Source organism: Penaeus chinensis, chromosome 42 (genome assembly GCF_019202785.1).
Source record: "Penaeus chinensis breed Huanghai No. 1 chromosome 42, ASM1920278v2, whole genome shotgun sequence".
NCBI classification, from domain to species: Eukaryota; Metazoa; Arthropoda; class Malacostraca; order Decapoda; family Penaeidae; genus Penaeus; species Penaeus chinensis.
The window spans coordinates 1,692,477-1,712,520 of NC_061860.1; the positions used below are offsets into that span (position 1 = coordinate 1,692,477).

At 42.3% G+C, this 20,044-nt stretch overlaps 1 protein-coding gene across 1 annotated transcript; it reads right to left on the reverse strand.

The window, feature by feature from the left end:
* Positions 1 to 10,216: 10,216 nt before the first annotated feature.
* LOC125048048 (bestrophin-2-like) lies at positions 10,217 to 19,892 on the reverse strand. Its single transcript, XM_047646674.1, has 8 exons — positions 19,825 to 19,892; positions 19,340 to 19,450; positions 18,866 to 19,037; positions 18,116 to 18,245; positions 17,254 to 17,492; positions 13,365 to 13,598; positions 11,879 to 12,064; positions 10,217 to 10,626 (listed from the first exon to the last, which is right to left on the reverse strand). Exons 1-8 carry the CDS (start codon positions 19,890 to 19,892, stop codon positions 10,510 to 10,512), a joined length of 1,257 nt encoding a protein of 418 aa, XP_047502630.1. The 3' UTR covers positions 10,217 to 10,509.
* Between the last annotated feature and the right edge of the window lie 152 nt (positions 19,893 to 20,044).

Below are 20,044 nucleotides of genomic sequence, written 5' to 3' on the forward strand. Positions count from 1 at the left end.
ATTTACGGGCGTTCGAACTAAGAAAAATATATACCACGAAATAAACAAGGATATATCATTTTGATATTTTAAAAGAGTGATTAGAATATGACATCAAAATTACTTGTTTTTTTAGGTATACTATTATGTGTTACTTGGCTTATAAATATGTTATTATCCTTTTGAAGTCCAAGCCGAAGTCAGTATTCAGACAGATATAAGGAAAGGAATACGTGCGCAAAAATATCTACAAGAATGTTATTTGTACTATAACAATTTTATCACTTTTGTTATTTCATAAATGTTACACCTGTTGTTCCTGTTATTGATTTTATCATCCTTATCAACATGAATGTCATCCTTCTAATTATCACTATTAACAATATCAGATGATTATCATCATTACTATGGACAGTGTGATCATCAACATTATTATCATTAATATCATCATTCTAATAATTTTTACTCTTCTTATGCTTATTTTCATTATCATTCCATCATCATACGATTGTAATTGTTGTTGTATTGTTACTATTACTATTATCATTATTATTATCACTCATTCTCATAGTTATTAACATCATCAATATTATTATCACTATGAGTATTATCATGATTATTGCCATCAATGTAATTGTTATTATCATTATAATTATTATTATCATAATTATCATCATCTTTTTTTTGTTATTATTATTATTATTATTATTATTATTATTATTATTATTACTACTACTACTACTAGTAGTACTACTACTGCTTCTACTACTACTGCTGCTATTATTATTATCATTGTTGTTGTTAATATTATTACTAATATTGTTATAATTATTATCATTATTACCGTTATCATTGTTATAAATGTCATTAATATCATTATTATTATCATTATTACTATTATCATTATTATTGTTAATATAATTACTATTATTATCCTTATCATCATTATTATTATCGTTATTACCATCATTATTATTATCTTTATTATTATTATTATTATTATTATTATTATTATTATTATCATCATTATCATTATTATTACTGTTATTATTATCATTATCAATATTATTATCATCATAATTACAATGATTCTCATCATCATAATTTCGTAATCTTTATTATTGGTATTATAACCATTATCATAATCATTATAATAATAATTAATATTATAGTTATCATCACAACTTTAGTAACAGAACAAGTATAAGTATGAATAGTTTTTCTGTGTTTTATTTCTAGGACTAGGTATTAAAATTTTCATATCGATATCTACTAAAAAAAATAATAGAAATAGTCGACGTAATTAATGAATGAGCACAATATGAATGTATCTATTTTTATCATAATCATTATCATTACTGTCATTGCCATTGCAATTGCTATTATCATTGTCACTATTATTGTTATCCTTTAATATTATCATTATTATCATTGTGTTATCGTTTACCATTATAAAGGTTAAAATCACCCCTATATGAATAATAACTTTAACAACAATGGTATCGCACGTTGGAATGTGGAAGTCAATCAAGTAACTTATGCAATAATGCAGTAAAATAGGTGTTTTTTAGAACAATTAAGTTATAAGCTCACATTCTAGCATATGATGTGGCATCAGGTGTAAGTTATTCAAATCTCAATTACTATTATAATCATATTAATTCTTAAGGCGCAGCTCAACTGGCTTACTTTACGCGCGGGCCCCGTTCCATCTCCGTCCGCCCTGCCAGACGTAGTGTTTCAACTGCGAAAAGACCTTCCGCGTCAGCCCAGACAACCCAAGGATTGAATACGCGGTACAGAGGCTCACCTGCGCACGTACCCGTGAGGAACACCCCCTGACCAGGATCCGACCAGGGAATCTTTCCTGCACCGTCCTAGGCTGGAGACGCAGTCTACCTCCTCCTTCTCCCTATTTTCTGTGCCCTGGCTGATGCTCTCTATTCTACTCTCTAACTATCCCGAGCACCCTCACGCTGGAAATGCAATCTACCACTCTCGCTCCCTTGCTCCCTTCTTCTGCTGGACCATGAGCTGTCATCCAACACTTTTCAACCCAGGCCATGAACTGTTGCCTGATTGCTCCGCCTTCTTTTCTGCCTGAAAACGTGAGACGTCACTGCTACCTTGCTACCTTTTTGCAAGGGCCCTTAGATCAAGAGATTTCTTTTGACTCACTTGCTTGCTTGTCTTTGGTTGTGGGCCGCTCACTTACAGTCCCCTCACCGGTGAAGGTGAACCTCGAGGGCAGTGCCACGAGGGGGATCCTTAGAAGGATCGCTTTAAACTGGTGAGAAGGGTGAATAGGTCACTAGGGTTAAGAATTGCTGGGGGTAGGCCCTTGCTTCTAGGCTCACTAACCCAGAAATTAGGTAGGCCCTCTTAGCTGGTTATGGCCAAGACCAAAGATAAATGTAAGAAGCATTCAGGCTCCTCTTCTGCCTCGGACTTCTGCCTCCACCTTCTCCTCGAAGACCCAAGATGCTGCTTCTTCCAAGAAGGCCAAAGTCAACGCTCCTAGCCCTCGGCCACCAGAAGACGCCATCCCCACCTCCGACATCTCTGAAGAGATGGCTGAAACTGAACAATTTAAAGACTCTCCCACTCCCACTTTCAACTACCAAGACTTTGCTAAGTTTGCCCTCAGAAGCAACATTGATTTCCAAACAGTGTACAGTTCCCTAGTAGTTCTGGAAAAAGAATTCCCTGAGCTTGTCGTGGCCACCAAGGTCACACAGAGTAGCTCCTTTATCATCTCCCCCAAGAATGGAGCGTCTGCAAGGTTTGTCCTCTCTACTCACACACTAAGCTCCAACAAGACAGTTGCTCTTGAGTATCTTGACCCAGAAGAAGCAACCAATGACACCATCCGTATTTGATACCCACATGTATTCCTAACTGATGCTCTAGAAAAACTCCCCAATGCTGTATGTATCTTCAAAGAGACTAGTATCGAGCACTATCAAAACCGAGACCCGTCAAACCCTCTTCAACATCAAATGAGATATCCCTGATGAAATAGCAGTCGGATACCGCGGTTCTTTCAAAACCAGAGCTCGCACCCCTAAGCTCCAATAAGACAGTTGCTCTGGATACCCACATGAATTCCTAATTAATGCTCTAGAAAAACTCACCAATGCCATATGTATTTTCAAAGAGACTGGTATTGTGAACTATCAAAACCGAGACCTGACAAACCCTTTTCAACATCAAATGAGATATCCCCGATGAAATAACATTCGGAATCCTCGGCTCTTTCCAAACCAGAGCTTGAACCCCTAAGATGTTTCAAATGTCAAAGATTGGGACACCACAGAGACCAATGCCGCTCAACCCCCCACTGCGCTGCATGCTTCAACAACCACAATATACAAATTTGTGTGGACAAACTCAAGCAAGGAGAAGCAGTTACACCCAAACGCCCATACTGCAACAAAAAACCACCATGTCTAGAATCTAAAATGCCCACACAGACAGGCCAGGGTACCCAACACAGCCCTAGATCCAATTGCAGATAGCACGCACCACCTCCCCACTGCTCCAAACCCACCCAGCAAAGCAACGATACATAAACCAGAGTGGCCATCAGTCACTAGAGTTGACGAACCCAAGGGAATAGCAGACAACCTTATGAACTCTATTCACAAGTAGCTACCAACTCAACCCCTAAGGTATCCCCCTCTATAACCCACCTCCCACATCCACATGGGAACCTCCCTTCCAACAACTACAAGTTCTTTCCTCTTCCCTGGAAAACATGAAACAAGCCAACCAAATGCTGAGTCAATTGTTCCAACTAATAAACAATATGACATCTATTGTCACCTGTCTTCCTCTTCTCACCATGAAGAAACCCCTCCATAACTTCCTATCACCTTCCAGTTCCTTCTCACTCTTGGAAGTAGATACCATTGAATTCCCAGAAGAACCCTTCACCTTAAAGAAAAAGAAATATCCAGACATGGAAAATACGCTCCTCCTCTACTACACATTGACTTGTCAACTTCCTCGACTTCGTCATTGCCCACTTCGACAAGCACAAATCCTCTGTTACCAGCATCTTCATAGATTTCAACAAAGCAATCATTGTTATTATTATCAAAACCAGCAGCTCCCACGGGTATCAGGGAGTGCTTCATCCACTGGTTAGAAGAATTTCTCTCTAACAGGCAACAGACTGTGCACGTGCAGGGTCAAGTTTCCAGCCTCCTGCTACTCATGTGCGGAGTAGTCCAGGGGACTAGAATGGGTCCCCTGTGCTTCATCATGATTAACACCAAGCATCGTTGGGAATACATGGATGACTCGACGATCGCCACCACCATTGGCAATTCCTGCCCTGACCATTCTGCCATCCACCCTCGACACCATCCTCCATAAATCACGTCACTATCAACTGCCAGAAGTCGGTCGTGATGCAATTCGACTTCTCCACCAACCCCACGCCAGAGACATCGTGAGATCTACCTCATACAAGCTTCATATGCTGTTTGTTTGCCTCATTATCTGTATTTTTATGTATATTTTTAGCCACTAGTTGCATGAGATTTGATAAACCGATTATTATTATTATTATTATAATCATTCAGTGGAATGTATTTGGGTTGTGCACCCACCTACCCCTCTTCAAGGATGCCTTGCACAGAGAAGACATAGACATTGCTATTCTACAACAAACATTCCATGATAGGGACCATCTCAAATTGCACTCTACCTTCAAGAAGCCATTGATGTTTACAACTTATACCGATCTCCCCTCAAAATGACATTCTCGACCTTGGGGAAGTGTCTTTTAGCAGAGGACAGAACCATATTCCTCAGAGGCGACTTCAACGCTCACCGCCCACTTTTCAATGACCCCACGTCCCCTCGTCCCCATTCACTGGACATCACTAGCGCCCACATCGCTGACTACATCATATATCGTTACTTAAAAAAAATCTTGCTATGCACATCAGAGGTGGTGTACTAGACTTATTCACAAATAGAGCTAACTCCATGCACCCTCAGCTCAGCAGTGATCAGACCGCCTTACTCACCACCCTCCACATTCTCAGCATGACTTTTCCACTTCACCAACCAAGAAGAAAAACTCACCAAGCAGACTGGACACTTTTTCGAGAACAGCTGGAAACCTGGGCCTACTCCTATACACTAACAACCATTGACATAAACATCCTTGAAGCCGACTTCCCTAAAGCTCAAATAGAAGCTGCTAACAATGTCATTCCACTCACCAAGCCAGCCTCAAAACAATACACTGATCACTGGTACTACAATGATTGAGTTGCTGAACTTCACCCCAGTTTTCACATCACCAAAAAGAACATGTTCAAATTCCCCTCCATCAACAATCTCACCCTGTGCAGAGACACTCCAAGACTAGTGAAGTAAGAACTTCTTGAAATAAGAAACCAAAAATGGGTAACCTGGTGTGAATCCTTAAATGCCCAAACCAAGCTTAAAGAGACCTGGACTTATCTTCACAAGGCCACAGGCACCTTCCGCTCCCCCAGACAACGAGTGCAACTTGACCCCCAAAGTGAAGCTGACAACCTCATTCAGCAATATGCCGAATGCTCCTCTTTCACTAACCTACCACAAAACACAATAGATAAACCTGCTCCTAACAGACCTTTGCAACTCCTCATCATTGAAAATGCCATCGAAGAGTCTGACGACACTGAAAACCGTATAACCCACAAGCTCTGTGAAAACAACAAAAAAGATCAGTACCAGGAGAATATTGGATCACATACAACATGCTATCTCACATCGGACAAGAATGTACTCAGATCCTCTTTAGCATGAAAACATGCTAATTCCCAAATACTCTGATCCAAAAGCATACAGACCCATCTCTCCTCAGCTGTATAGGCAAAACCATGGAGAGAATAATCCTCACATGAATACAAGTCAAAATCCCTGAACTCCACAACAATTTCTTCACCTTCAGAAAAAAAACGCTGGTACATCCGTTAACATAGCATCCCTCAGATTCATCCATGGCTACGGTACTGCCACCTTATTCGAAAAAGGCACCCCACAAGGTGGAATCCTCAGTCACATACTTTTTAATCTCTTCATAGAGCAACTTGTAAGCTTCCTTTCTGTACCCAAATAATTCTCTACAGCTACACCGACGACCCTCAATTAATAACCATAGAACCTCATTAAATTTTACATGCCCAACATGATCTTGACTTAGTAACCAGCTCATACAACTCCCTCGGTCTCAATATCAACCCCACAAAATCCTCTGCAATGCACACTGGCCCTTCTAGAACCTCACGACCATCTCACCATTTAAAGCCTGAATATCGAATGTACAGACAGTGCAAAATCTTCTCAGAATGCTGCTACCAAAAAGACCAGTTGGCACACTTGAAGAAACGCATACAAATTGGAGCTAGCTTCAGAATTCTCTGAACTTTCTACAGCCAGGCCATACGATCCATAATAGATTTTACAGCCCTCACTGACCTAACTCCCAACCTACTAGCAAAATTAGAAGCGAGCCAAAACAAATTGCTACTTCTTATATAACCAACGGGTTCTCTTCTCCAAAGCCACTAAATTTCAGATCTCTAATCTAAACAACGTTATCAAGACCTGAAGACACCAACCTCCGCAGGGGATGGCATTCTCATATTGTCTCTGCTGTCGAACAATCAGCAGTCAGACTCGAACTTGCTCACAGAAAGAATCCAAACCCTATCCCCAGTACAGCCAATCCTCTTTAGCTTCCTCCTCTTTTCCAAACCAACATCCTTAAACTACCCAAAAAGAGATCACTCGTTGCCCCAAGCACCCTCAACAAAATTCCCTCCTACACAAACAAAATCGAAACAGCGAACAGACTCACAATTTTCACTGACGGATCCAATGACACAAACAACGGCCACTCCGGTGCCGCCTTCCGCTCTTACAACCACACGACTGCTTGGCGATTATCTAGCGGATGTTCTACCCTGCAGACAGCCATTCCCACAGGGAAGGCAATATCACATGCCCTCTCTAACCCTCACAAAGAAATATATGTTTACACCGATTCTCTGTCAGCAATCCAAGGCCGAAACAAACTGTCAGATGAAAACCTCGCTAATAACAACAATCCTCTCTAAAATCAAACAGCTCCATTGCTGCAACTCCTCTGACATGTTAAATTGGATACCAAGCCATTATATGCAAATATCTATATACATATACACATATTCCAGGAAATAAGTGTCCTGTAGATGAGACAATCGAGGAAACTTTCATGAAACGTCTCATGCTGGAGCAGGAGAAAGAGGTGCTGGGGTATCTGGTCTGCCAGGTGACCATGAAGCGTACAGGCAGCTGGCAAAGACTGCTCATGAAAGGCCTTGGTTCCTGGAAGTGATGCTTCAGATGGGAAATATGGGAAGCAAAACAATCAGAGACAGAAGGCATCTCAGTCCCGCCCATCTCAGGTTTCAGAAAAGTGGGAATGCCACTAAGAAAGTCATCAGTGGTTTGGAGGACATTGAAATCGCTGTTGACAGAGAAAAACAAGCCAAAAATGTTCATAAATGACAGTTGGAAGAAACTGAGTATTTCTTTGCTTCCTTGACAAAACGAAGCTGAAAACGTTTGCAGGCATCGACAAGAAGGCTCTTCTTAAGACCATTTACAACAAAACGTTTGAGTTCAGACAACAGAAAAATGCAGCATTCAAGTTCTTGGTCAAGTCACAGATGCAACCAGAAAAATTGGACTCTTACTGCACCCACTCATGCCAGTGCCACCCTCTAAAGACAGACAAAAGCAAGGCGTTTCACTATCTAATAAAAGACACAGAGGACGCCTCTGTCCCTCCTGACCAGGAAACAATGAATATTGAGGATGGAAATGTCGAGAACGTTTAAGCAAATCTGTCAAAATATTTCGTCAGTTACCACAGCAGTAAAAACAAGTGTGGGAAATCGTCACGTTAGTGACACCCGTGTCATGTAGATTCTCCAACGTTCGCTAAGCTGGTGGCAGTAACACGAAATATTTAGATTTTACATTTCATATCCATGTATATGTATATACAGATACATATACATGGATATATATATATATATATATATATATATATATATATATACGTATGTGTCTGTGTTTGCATGTATGTATGTACGTGTGTATGTATATATATGTATATTTATACATATATATATATATATATATATATATATATATATATATATATATGTGTGTGTGTGTGTGTGTGTGTGTGTGTGTGTGTGTGTGTGTGTGTGTAAAAAAATATATATATATATTTATATGTGTGTGTAAATATATATATATATATATATATATATATATATATATATAGATGTATATATATATATATATATATATATATATATTAAGAGATACGTAGTTGGTTGCTCATTTTCTCTTATGTTTATTATTTTAGGCTGTTCCTTTAAGCGCCTTTACGAATTGATAATATATTCGTGTTTCTGCCAACAATTAGCCGTCCACAAACGCAGTTTTAGCCGGGCATTTTAGCGGCCCAATTTTCATTCTTAGTTGTTTCTTTACCTTGTCTTTACCTTTTATATCTTCGGTCATCATATAGTATATGACTTTATTTACGTATTTCATTGCTTTACCAGCCATCATACAAAGGAGACCCTCTTAGACACTACTGCATGGCGACCCTAACAGTACACTGGCTGACACCTTGTTTGCGAATCACAAACACGATTGAAAATTGTGATCGTGGGATAGACACCGCGGTCCCTTTGGTTCCCGCCAGTGGCCTGAGTTTCTGAAAGAGGAATACGTATCTGATGTAGGGGATGCTGTGAGGCTGCCTTGGTCCTGGATGAGATGTCTCGGGCTCTGTTTCGGTGGACGAAGGAGGTATACTCCCTGTGCACTTGCATGAGGCTGCCCCCTCGACCGCCTTGCGCCTCGCCCTTTCGGCTTGAGAGCGCCATCGCTTTGTCTGGGTTATCGGGGCGTGCTGGTTGATGCACACATGCCTGAAGGTTGGCCTGCACATGCCTTGCATCCTTACCCTTTCGGCTGCAGGATGCCATGACACCGCTTCATTAACGTTAAGGGTTTGGTTTGCGTCGCCGAAGAAGCCCTGAATAGGAGAAGTATTGATTTTATAGCTCGTTTTCCCTGATATATTTGAATAATATAAGTGGATGATTTACTTTTTTTGTCGATTTTCGATATTTTTGAAGCAGGGACGCGATTTTCACTCTTATTTTCTATTACATTTCACTGAATAACACATTCCTTCAGCAGTCTGATTCATAGCATTTTATTGCCTCACCACGTTAGTAGTTATATCTCTTCTATTTCTATTTGATCCTTAGTGGTCATAAACACTGACTGATGAATACGGGTCATTTTAGTCAGAGCGATGTAATTGCCCTCATCTTGCTTTGTGGAAAATTGTAATTTCTACATCCCGGCGGAAAGCCACTGTTCGACCCGATCTTTATGATTTTTAACATAATTCTGAGAATATATGTCCAATTTTAAGAACTAACAAGTGAAACGCTCAAATCATTATTTTCATATAGTCAAAGTTCAGTGCCATGAGTCACAGCCATTTATATGCATATATATATATATATATATATATATATATATATATATATATATAAATCTTTCTTAAGCATTCGTCGAATATTGGAATATAATTAGAATCATATGGCATATTTTATAAGCCCGCATATGTTTCAGTATTCCAATACCAACAGTCTAACCGAGTCTTGAAAAATACGAAAATAATCGCCTAAAAATTGCATTTGGGATCAGGAATATTTAAGGCACAGTTAAAGAAATCAAATGGAGACCATATGGCGATAATTCCATATACATACTCATTCAAACATCTATTCACAGTAATGTTAATTCTTAAAAACAAAAACGCTAGTGGTAAATCAGAACAATAAATATACTCAACATCTTTTTAATAATAACATCACAGCGAAGCCATTTTCGTTACATCTGTATCAAATTCTCTAACAAAAGATATATCCATTTAAGGTTTCACTAACAATACTTGATTAAATGTAGACCACGGTGGTATGTATTAACACGTACAAGCTATCCTTATGCTAACCTTGTGTAATTCATTTTGTCCTCCTACACACATCGTAGACTTCTACTTCAAGATATAACACTGACGTAGTTGTCCACAGGACTATCACAAACATAGATTTATGTAAACGTATACACGTGTATGTCTAAGCACATAGATATGTGTGTGTGTGTGTGTGTGTGTGTGTGTGTGTGTGTGTGTGTGTGTGTGTGTGTGTGTGTGTGTGTGTGTGTGTGTGTGTGTGTGTGCGCGTGCGTGTTTGCCTTAACATAGCTCTCCAATACACAGTCGAGTCATGTGTTTCCCTCCGCTTATAAACAAGGCCGGATTATACCAGTGTCCCAATATAGGCAGATTAACTCCTCCTCGTCCTCCTCCACCTGGCTCTCTTTGGCTGCATTTAGGGCTCGAGGCTGTCAAGTGCCAGTTGCCAGTTGCCAGTGACGTCACTACCACACGTTCGGCCCAACAGGTGACGGGGAACGGCGGGCGCTGCTCACACGTTGGCGGTACTGCGGGCGGAGGCCGATCTCCTCGGGGGGAAGGAGGCTCAGTGGGACGCTGGTCTGTGGGCGGAGAGACGGACTTTATGGAAGGGAGACTGGGGGCACTGGCTCTCTCTCTCTATCAATATCTCTCTCTCTCTCTCTCTCTCTCTCTCTCTCTCTCTCTCTCTCTCTCTCTCTCTCTCTCTCTCTCTCTCTCTCTCTCTCTCTCTCTCTCTCTCGCTCTCTCTCTCTCTCTCTATCAATCTCTCTCTCTCTCTCTCTCTCTCTCTCTCTCTCTCTCTCTATCAATCTCTCTCTCTATCAATCTCTCTCTCTCTCTATCAATCTCTTTCTCTCTCTCTATCAATCTCTCTCTCTCTCTCTCTCTCTCTCTCTCTCTCTCTCTCTCTCTCTCTCTCTCTCTCTCTCTCTCTCTCTCTCTCTCCTCTCTCTCTCTCTCTCTCTCTCTCTCTCTCTCTCTCTCTCTCTCTCTCTCTCCCTCTCTCTCTCTCTCCCTCTCCCTCTCTCTCTCTCTCCCTCTCCCTCTCTCTCTCTCTCCCTCTCCCCCTCTCTCACTCTCCTCCTCCCCCTCTCCTTTGCATGATCATCTGGACAGCGAGTCATGCCCTTGGGGTCTTTTGGGGTTTCTCGGAGGCTTACGAAGGATTTGGGCGAATATAACATAATTTTAATATTCGAGGTCACTTGGTAACTTCTGCGCAAAGTTAAGATAGAACAAAACAAAATGATGACCACGATTTATTGAAAACGAAAGTAACCAAAAGATAAATCAAAATGAAAGCACTTGCATACTTTCTGTGACTTTTTTATCTTTTTATTTATTTATCAATTTATCTATTCATTTATCTATTTCTTTATCTATTTTGCTTGATTTTATTTTCAATAAATGTTGGTCTCCATTTTTTTCTTAACTTTATGCAAAAGCCACCTTTACCAAATTTACTAAAGGACAATTACTGTCTGGTACATTCAAAGCAATACGATCTTCAGGAGAGTGGAACAAAGTGGACAAGGAGAGAGGACGGCCGATGGAACAAAATGAGCGATGGATCATACAGCCACCGGGTAAAATATGGCCTATGGGACACGACGGCCAGTGGGACAAATTGGGCAATAGGAAAAATGGGCGATAAACAAGAAGGCCGGTGGAATGAAATGGCCAGTGGAAAAAAACTACGAGAGGAACCGTATTACCCACGGAACTACACTACAAGAGGAGCCGTATGACCCACGGAACTAAACTACGAGAGGGACAAAATAGTCGATGGAACAGGAGCAGGATGGGCAAAGAACCGGCCACCTGTTTCACCTCAGTGAATGATGCTGTCACCAGTTTCACTTCGTTGGTGATGACGACCTGCGGGTTCTCTCGCGTGTAGTGGAACTCGACCTCCGGCAGAGGAGCGCGCTTGTCCACGGGGGCCTTTCCTGGGGCCAAATCCTGCACCGCGTCCGGTTGCACAGTCAGCATTTCGTCCACGATGAGACACGACACCTTGAGCAGTGGGAAAAGGGTAAGCTGTGAGGTATTTGTCCCCGTTAGAGTTCTGTAAAATTATGTAAATAAGATAGCGGTAAATAATCATCATTAATGATATATATAGAGAATATTAATAACTTCCTTATTAAAAGTGTTTAACTTGCCATCAAAAATTAGTCTTCGAAAGTTGGCGGTAAGACGACGGTTGTTGTTGTTTTTTTACCCCTAAAACCTTCCCTTTTAGGTTTTTTATAATGCATCGTTTACACCGGGAAATTCGTATTTTTTCACCATAGAATAAATGCTTTTACGTATAGCAGCGGAAGCTGCTCATGTCACATGATTTTTTTTCACTGACTTTTACTTTGTCTAAAAGAAAGACTGAAACTGTTCTGGTACGCCCAGAAAGTTTAACACTTTGCTCATGTGTAAGTTCATAGGCATTGGTGAACTCATGACCGTGGATAATACCGCACATCCCCCTGATTACTTATTTCAGGTACTGGAGTAGAGAATAAACCCTTCTCATTATTTCCCCTGAAGCTCAGCTGTGTCACGGGAGGACAGCAGGGCAGGCGAGTGCATGAAGTTCGTTGGCGAAGGAACCCACAGTGCCAACCAGTGCACGCAGCAGCTGCCTCACTTGCCACGTCATCACCTGCCTGAACTACTGCCTCAAGCCCTATATAAAAGCATCTTCTGTCATCTGACAGTGAACTAGAATCAACTGTTAGATGTAACCTAAACTGGGGAGGGAGAAAAGAGGGAGGTAGGGAGGGAGAAAAAGAGGGAGGGAGGGAGAAAAGAGGGAGGTAGGGAGGGAGAAAAGAAAGAGGTAGGAAATGAGACAGTGACCCTGATGACGATAACTATATGGTAATAATTCTAAAGATATATCTGTTACAACTATTTACTTTATCAAAGGAATCATGTGTAGAGTGTGGAAGTATTTCTGAACTGCACCTGAAGACTCTTATTGTAGACATTAACATGAAGGTGATACGAAACCAGCGTAAAGAAAGACTGTGTGGAGATGAATGTGCGTTTGTTAGTAATGCGAGGCCATCTACCAAAAAATACTTTACTGCAGTTCATAACTAATAGTAATAGTCATCTAACACACAAAGAAAATCCTCTTATCATTAGAATCAAATGTAAACCCACATGAGAACCTTATAACTATTTTTTCTCTACAAAAAAAACAAAACAAAAAAAACAAAAAAAAACACCACACTCGAAATGTAAACAACTTCCCGCTCTCTCTCTCCCCCCCCCCCCAAAAAAAAAAAAAAACAAGAGACAAACGAAACCAAACCTCAAAATGGCGGTCAAGAAACTCGATGATATCAAAATCATCGTCGTCTTCGCCAAAGGGATTGAGCAGCGACTCCGCCACCCTCAGCCAACCCATGTAGAAGAGGTACTGCAGGATACTGAACATGGGGATGTAGCCGTCGACGGAATGGCTTGGGTAGCCCTGGCCCGGGTCGAGGAACTGCTGGCCCATGATGGACGAGATGAAGAAGGTGTACGTCGCCATGGTGGCCACCTGGAGGGAAGGGCCACGGAGGGAGGGAGGAGGGGGAGGGAGGGAGGGAGGGAGAAGGGCCAGGGAGGGAGGAGGGGGAGGGAGGGAGGGAGGGAGAAAAGAGGGGGAGGGAGGAGGGGGAGAGGAGGGAGGGAGAAAAGAGGGGGAGGGAGGGAGGGAGGGAGAAAAGAGGGGGGAGGGAGGAGGGGGGAGGGAAGGGAGGGAGGAGGGGGAGAGGGAGGGAGGGAGAAAAGAGGGGGTAGGGAGGAAAGAGGGAGGCGGGGGAGGGAGGGAGGAGGGGGAGGGAGGGAGGAGGGGGGAGGGAGGGAGAAATAGAGGGAGGGAGGGAGGGAGAAAAAGAGGTAGGGAGGGAGAAAAAGAGGTAGGGAGGGAGAAAAAGAGGGAGGGAGGGAGAAATAGAGAGAGGGAGGGAGAAAAGAGGGAGGTAGGGAGGGAGAAAAGAGGGAGGTAGTGAGGGAGAAAGAGAGGTAGGGAGGGAGAAAAGAGGGATGTAGGGAGGGAGAAAAGAGAGGGGTAGGGAGGGAGAAAAAGAGGGAGGAAGGGAGAAAAGAGGGAGGTAGAGAGGGAGAAAAGAGAGAGGTAGGGAGGGAGAAAAGAGGGATGGAGGGAGCGATGGAGAAAAGAGGGATGGAGGGAGAAAAGAGGGATGTAGGGAGGGAGAAAAGAGAGGGGTAGGGAGGGAGAAAAAGAGGGAGGAAGGGAGAAAAGAGGGAGGTAGGGAGGGAGAAAAAGAGAGAGGTAGGGAGGGAGAAAAAGAGGGAGGAAGGGAGAAAAGAGGGAGGTAGAGAGGGAGAAAAGAGAGAGGTAGGGAGGGAGAAAAGAGGGATGGAGGGAGAAAAGAGGGATGTAGGGAGCGATGGAGAAAAGAGAGGGGTAGGGAGGGCGAAAAAGAGGGAGGAAGGGAGAAAAGAGGGAGGTAGGGAGGGAGAAAAAGAGAGAGGTAGGGAGGGAGAAAAAGAGGGAGGGAGGGAGAAAAGAGGAAGGTAGGGAGGGAGAAAAAGAGGGAGGTAGGGAGGGAGAAAAAGAGGGAGGGAGGGAGGGAGAAAAAGAGGGAGGGAGGGAGAAAAAGAGGGAGGGTGGGAGAAATATAGAGAGGGTAGGGAGAAAAGAGGGAGGTAGGGAGGGAGAAAAAGAGGGAGGGAGGGAGGAGGGGGGAGGAAGGGAGGGAGAAAAGAGAGAGGTAGGGAGGGAGAAAAGAGGGAGGTAGGGAGGGGGAAAAAGAGGGAGGGAGGGAGGGAGAAAAGAGAGAGGAAGGGAGGGAGAAAAAGAGAGAGGTAGGGAGGGAGAAAAAGAGGGAGGGAGGGAAAAAAAGAGGGAGGGAGGGAGAAAAAGAGGGAGGGAGGGAGGGAGAAAAAGAGGGAGGGAAGGAGAAAAAAGAGGGAGGGAGGGAGAAAGAGGGAGTAGGGAGGGAGAAAAAGAGGGAGGAGGATGGAGAAAAAAGAGGGAGGGAGGAGAAAAGAGGGAGGTAGGGAGGGAGAAAAAGGAGGGAGGAGAAAAAGAGGGTAGGGAGGGAGAAAAAGAGGAGGTAGGAGGGAAAAGAGGGAGGATGGGAGAAAAAAGAGAGAGGTAGGGAGGGAGAAAAAGAGGGAGGGAGGGAGAAAAAGAGGAGGGAGGGAGAAACAGGAGGGTAGGGAGGAGAAAAAGAGGGAGGGAGGGAGAAAAAAGAGGAGAGAAGAGAAAAAGGGCGAGGGGAGAAAGAGGAGGTAGGGAGGGAAAAAGAGGAGGTGAAAAAAGGGAGAGGGAGGGGGAGAAAAGAGGAGGTAGGAGTGGAGAAAGAAGGGGGGAGGGGGAGGGGGGGGGGGGGGGGGGGGGGGGGGGGGGGGGGGGGGGGGGGGGGGGGGGGGGGGGGGGGGGGGGGGGGGGGGGGCCGGGGGGAGGGAAAGACCCCCCGGAGGTTGGAGGGGAGAGGGGCCCCGGGGCGGTTGCCCCCCCCCCAGGGGGAGGGGAGAGGAGGGGTTTTTTAGCGGGGGGAGGAGGGAGCCCCCCAGGGGGGGCCCCCCGGGGATTGGGCCCCCCCCGGATTTTTTGGTTTTTTTTTTTGGGGGTATGGGGTGAGGGGGAGGGGGTACCATTTGGTGGGTTTTAGAGTTCCTTTTTTTTTTCAATCCCCCCCCAAAATAAAAAATAATTATATTCCCCTAATGACCCCCCTAATGAAAACCCCCCTAACCCCCAATTAGTCCCCCCCCGCCCCCCCCCCCCACTTTTAATAAAAACCCCTTGATGGTTTTACATTATCAATTTTCATCGAGGCGACTTCTAATGCGCCTTCCAAAAAAATAAATTACAAAATTTTTTTAAAATCTTTTACAGAAATAAAAATTAAAACATTTTTTAAATCTTTATTTTTGCTTAAAGCCCCACAAAAATTAGCAGAATCCCCTTTTAGGAATTTTCCCCCCCCCCTGACCGTATTTTAAAAATAAGATTTTTTTTTTTATAACGAGGGGTTTACATCAAAAATTTAAAAATGACCCCCTGGGAACCCCAAATAATTTTCTATAAAACTACTTGTTATAATGATGAAAGCATCTACCTTTCGAGACGAAGACCTTTAAGTGCAGCGTCCATGCCCCAGTGTTCTCTGACGACAGTGTTTGGCCTTTGGGACCCCTTCGATAGATAAACATGTCTCGGATTCAACAAGGATGATGACAATGATTCCAGCCAAGGGAGGAGCTTCCATTTAATTGACGTCAAACGGCAAAGCAAATAATAATAAAGCGAAAGCTAGATGCTCATGTCAAATTATATACAAAGTAGAAAGGCGATAAAGAAATATTTGACTTTAGGCAAGTTCTTCTTAATTTTGCTGTTATAAAAGCATCTGACTGGGTACATTCCTATACGTATTCTGCTACTTTCGGAGAGCTCTTTCAAGCAAAAATATAAGATAAAGAAAAACATTTTCATTCTTTGTATTATGGCGTCATAATTTACGAATCTGGACGCCATCTTCAATTGGAAAAAAAAATCAAGTGGCCTACGATAAGAAAAAAAAATGTTGATATATGTCAGATCTATTCAAACCAGTTTTGAAAAGCTTTACAAGAAAGATTATTAGTTTTGTCCTGGTCTGCACCGGTAATTTAGCATTAGCATTGCAATAGGCATGAAATAATATTATTGCCATCAGTAATAACGTGGTACGAAGACAAATTATTATCGTCATAATTCTTGTTTTAATTATTGTTAACATCACTATGAAAATTAACCAGAATCAAGTAAATTAATGAATACACAAACCATCTATCTATCTATATATAAGTATGCATGTATCTGTTTATACATATATATATATATATATATACATATATGCATATATATATACATATATGCATATATATATACATATATATATATATATATATATATATATATATGTGTGTGTGTGTGTGTGTGTGTGTGTGTGTGTGTGTGTGTGTGTGTGTGTGTGTGTGTGTATGTGTTGTATCCGAAACACATACCCTCACCACTCAGCATTGCCAATATGTGAATAATGTGTCCTTGGCTGTGGAAAGAAATGTATTCACTGTCACTCGTGAATATGTGTATGCAGGATGTTTTTTTTTTTTTTCTTTTTTTTCTTTTTTTTACTTTGTGTGGGTTCTTACCTGCACTGGAAACTACCCTACCTATGTCAAAACATCCTTACCTGCGTGTAGACCAACGGTACACTCATGGTGTGGTATTCCTGAAGCCTGCTACAGTGACATCGCAGGTTGGTGATCTCGATGGCGATGGCCTTCTGTCCGTGGTCGTCGATGAGCCGCCCCTCGCGCCGTGCTTGGGCAATCAGCAGGCAAGCCCAGGCCAGCGGAAGCCACATCTTGTTGTGGCTTGACTCCTCATCTAGGGCCTCCAGGATCGCCTTCTCGCTCGGGGTCATGTAGCCTGCAGGGACGCGGGTTGTGGTCAGGGAGAGAGAGAGAGAGAGAGAGAGAGAGAGAGAGAGAGAGAGAGAGAGAGAGAGAGAGAGAGAGAGAGAGAGAGAGAGAGAGAGAGAGAGAGAGAGAGAGAGAGAGAGAGAGAGAGAGAGAGAGAGATAGTGAGAGAAACAGCTCTGCAAATATATCTTATCTACCTACCTTTACATCTGTCTACTTACCTATCAATCTATCACTACACACATCTTAATTACTTCCCCTCACTCTGCATTTCCCTTTTTTCCCAATTGCATGAACCTTCGCCTTCATCAACCCCCCCAAAATAACCCAAGACGCATTACCAACGCCAAATGAAGGCATGCGCGTCGAAAGGGGTTCTCAGACCAACTCCCCGACACTACGTTTATTAAAAGTTTTTGCCAATTTAAACCTACATCTGTAACACGAGCATCGATATATATACGTTAATGCACTCTTATCTGATGACTGGAGTGCACTGACGAAAAGACATCGATGCTCATGTTACAGACGAAAGCTTAAATCAACAATATTTAATAAGCGACCCTCTAAGACCCTCTTTGGACGCACATTCGCCACCAAACCTCCTTCCCCGATCCGCTGGAAGCCCACCTGCGTTGACGAGGTGATCCAGCGTTGGGTAGAGGCTAGCGATGCGAGGAGAGATAACGGAGAAAGATAAAACAAAGGCTAGATTGATGTAGCGGACGAAGGCCTTTTTCAACGTTTTGCTTCGCTCGTCCTGGAATAGAAAATAAAATAAGGTTCTTAGGGGGGAAGTTACCCTAGTGATTCTATTACGACTGTTTGCTGGATATTTTGTTTGAGGGGGTACTGATGTATATTGTTATTTATGCTATACTAATCTTTTTTACTCTTTTTTTTTAATGATATTAGTAATAGTTGTTATAATAAAAACAGGAAACAGCAGTAATAATAATAATAATAATAATGATAATTATTATTATTATCTACACAGTTGAGAAACTTGTTGATTTAAGATTTATTAAAGTATAAATGATTGAAAAGTAAGGCGAATGACATACCTGGGCATACAAGTATAGGTGTATGAATTTGTGAGTGTTTATGTGTGTATAAGTATACTATCATACACTGGATATGAATAACATATGTACAAAGCTAAAACGCACCCACAATACCAAAAGTAAAAAAAGAAAAGAAAAATAAACAGCCTTTCATATCCATAATATTTCATCCCAAACATGCATACAATCTCTCATCACCACACTCTTCTTCAATAACAAACACTCCCTATCCGCACTCCCAATCTCGCAATTCGCACACCAGTTCACGGCATCACCCCTCCCCTCCCCCCACCCCGCCCCGGCCCCTACCACGCACCTGCCTGTTGATGTAAGTGGCCGCCAGGATGCACACGTCATCAGGCCACGGAATAAGCATGTACTGGTCCCACCACCGGGTCACGACGATGGTCACGTAGATGCCCAGCACGAAGGAGAGGGGGACGGAGGAGCTGAATGACTCGCAGATTAACACGATCTTTTCGAATATTCTGTCAGGGTTGGGAGGCGGATGGAGCGTGAGGACTCGTGAAGGATAGCGAGTGCTCTTCTCCCTAATAATAACATTGATATAATGCTAATTTTTATTTGGTTAATAACAAGAGTAATAAAGACGATGACGATAATCATAATAATGATGATAATCGTAATGATAATCAGATTATGAATAAAAACAATAATAACGACTATAGTAATAATACTCAGTTAACAAAACCGTCTAGCAAAGTCATGCAGCTGTTATAGCCACGCCCACATTACGTTTACAATAACACACAAGGGTCTAACGCCATACCTCTTGCAGTCTTCAGGGAGAGCGAATCTGTAGAGAGCTGAGAACATGAAGTACACAAACATGTATACAGCAAGTTCTGGCAATACCAGCTTAAAAACGCTGCCCCGCCATCTGTAGGATGCGAGACGAAATACCATTTTTAAAACCTGAATGTAAAGCTACGTGTTCTCTGAGTATATTGTCGATTTTTTTTTTACATTCGACTTTGGTATACGTATTGAAGAACCATTTATCAGTCACTCCCTAATTGAAAAACTTCCGAAAAAGGCGTCCATCCATTGAAAACATAAGAGGAAAAATATCGAAATCAGTTATTAGTCGAAAAGTTTAATTTTGAAAAAAAGAGGAAATCATGTTTCGAATAAAGATCGATAAACATCTTGAGCTGCATGTTGGAAACCATACATATATAAGAACAACATAATCTCACTGATGTGGTACACTTGATGCTGCCCACTCACATCCTAACACCGCCCATCACATACCTGAAGAGGAGTTTAGTGAAGCCACAGAAATTGGTGTTCGGGATGTTTTTGCTGTAGGTGACTGTCATGATTGACGCTTCTTCTGCAAGAAAAGAGCAATAAAATGGCCTTAAAGCCGTCTTTCGAGCAGAAAAAATCCATGTAGAAAAAAGGAATGTGTATATATATGAATACATATATATGCATATATATATATATATATATATATATATATATATAT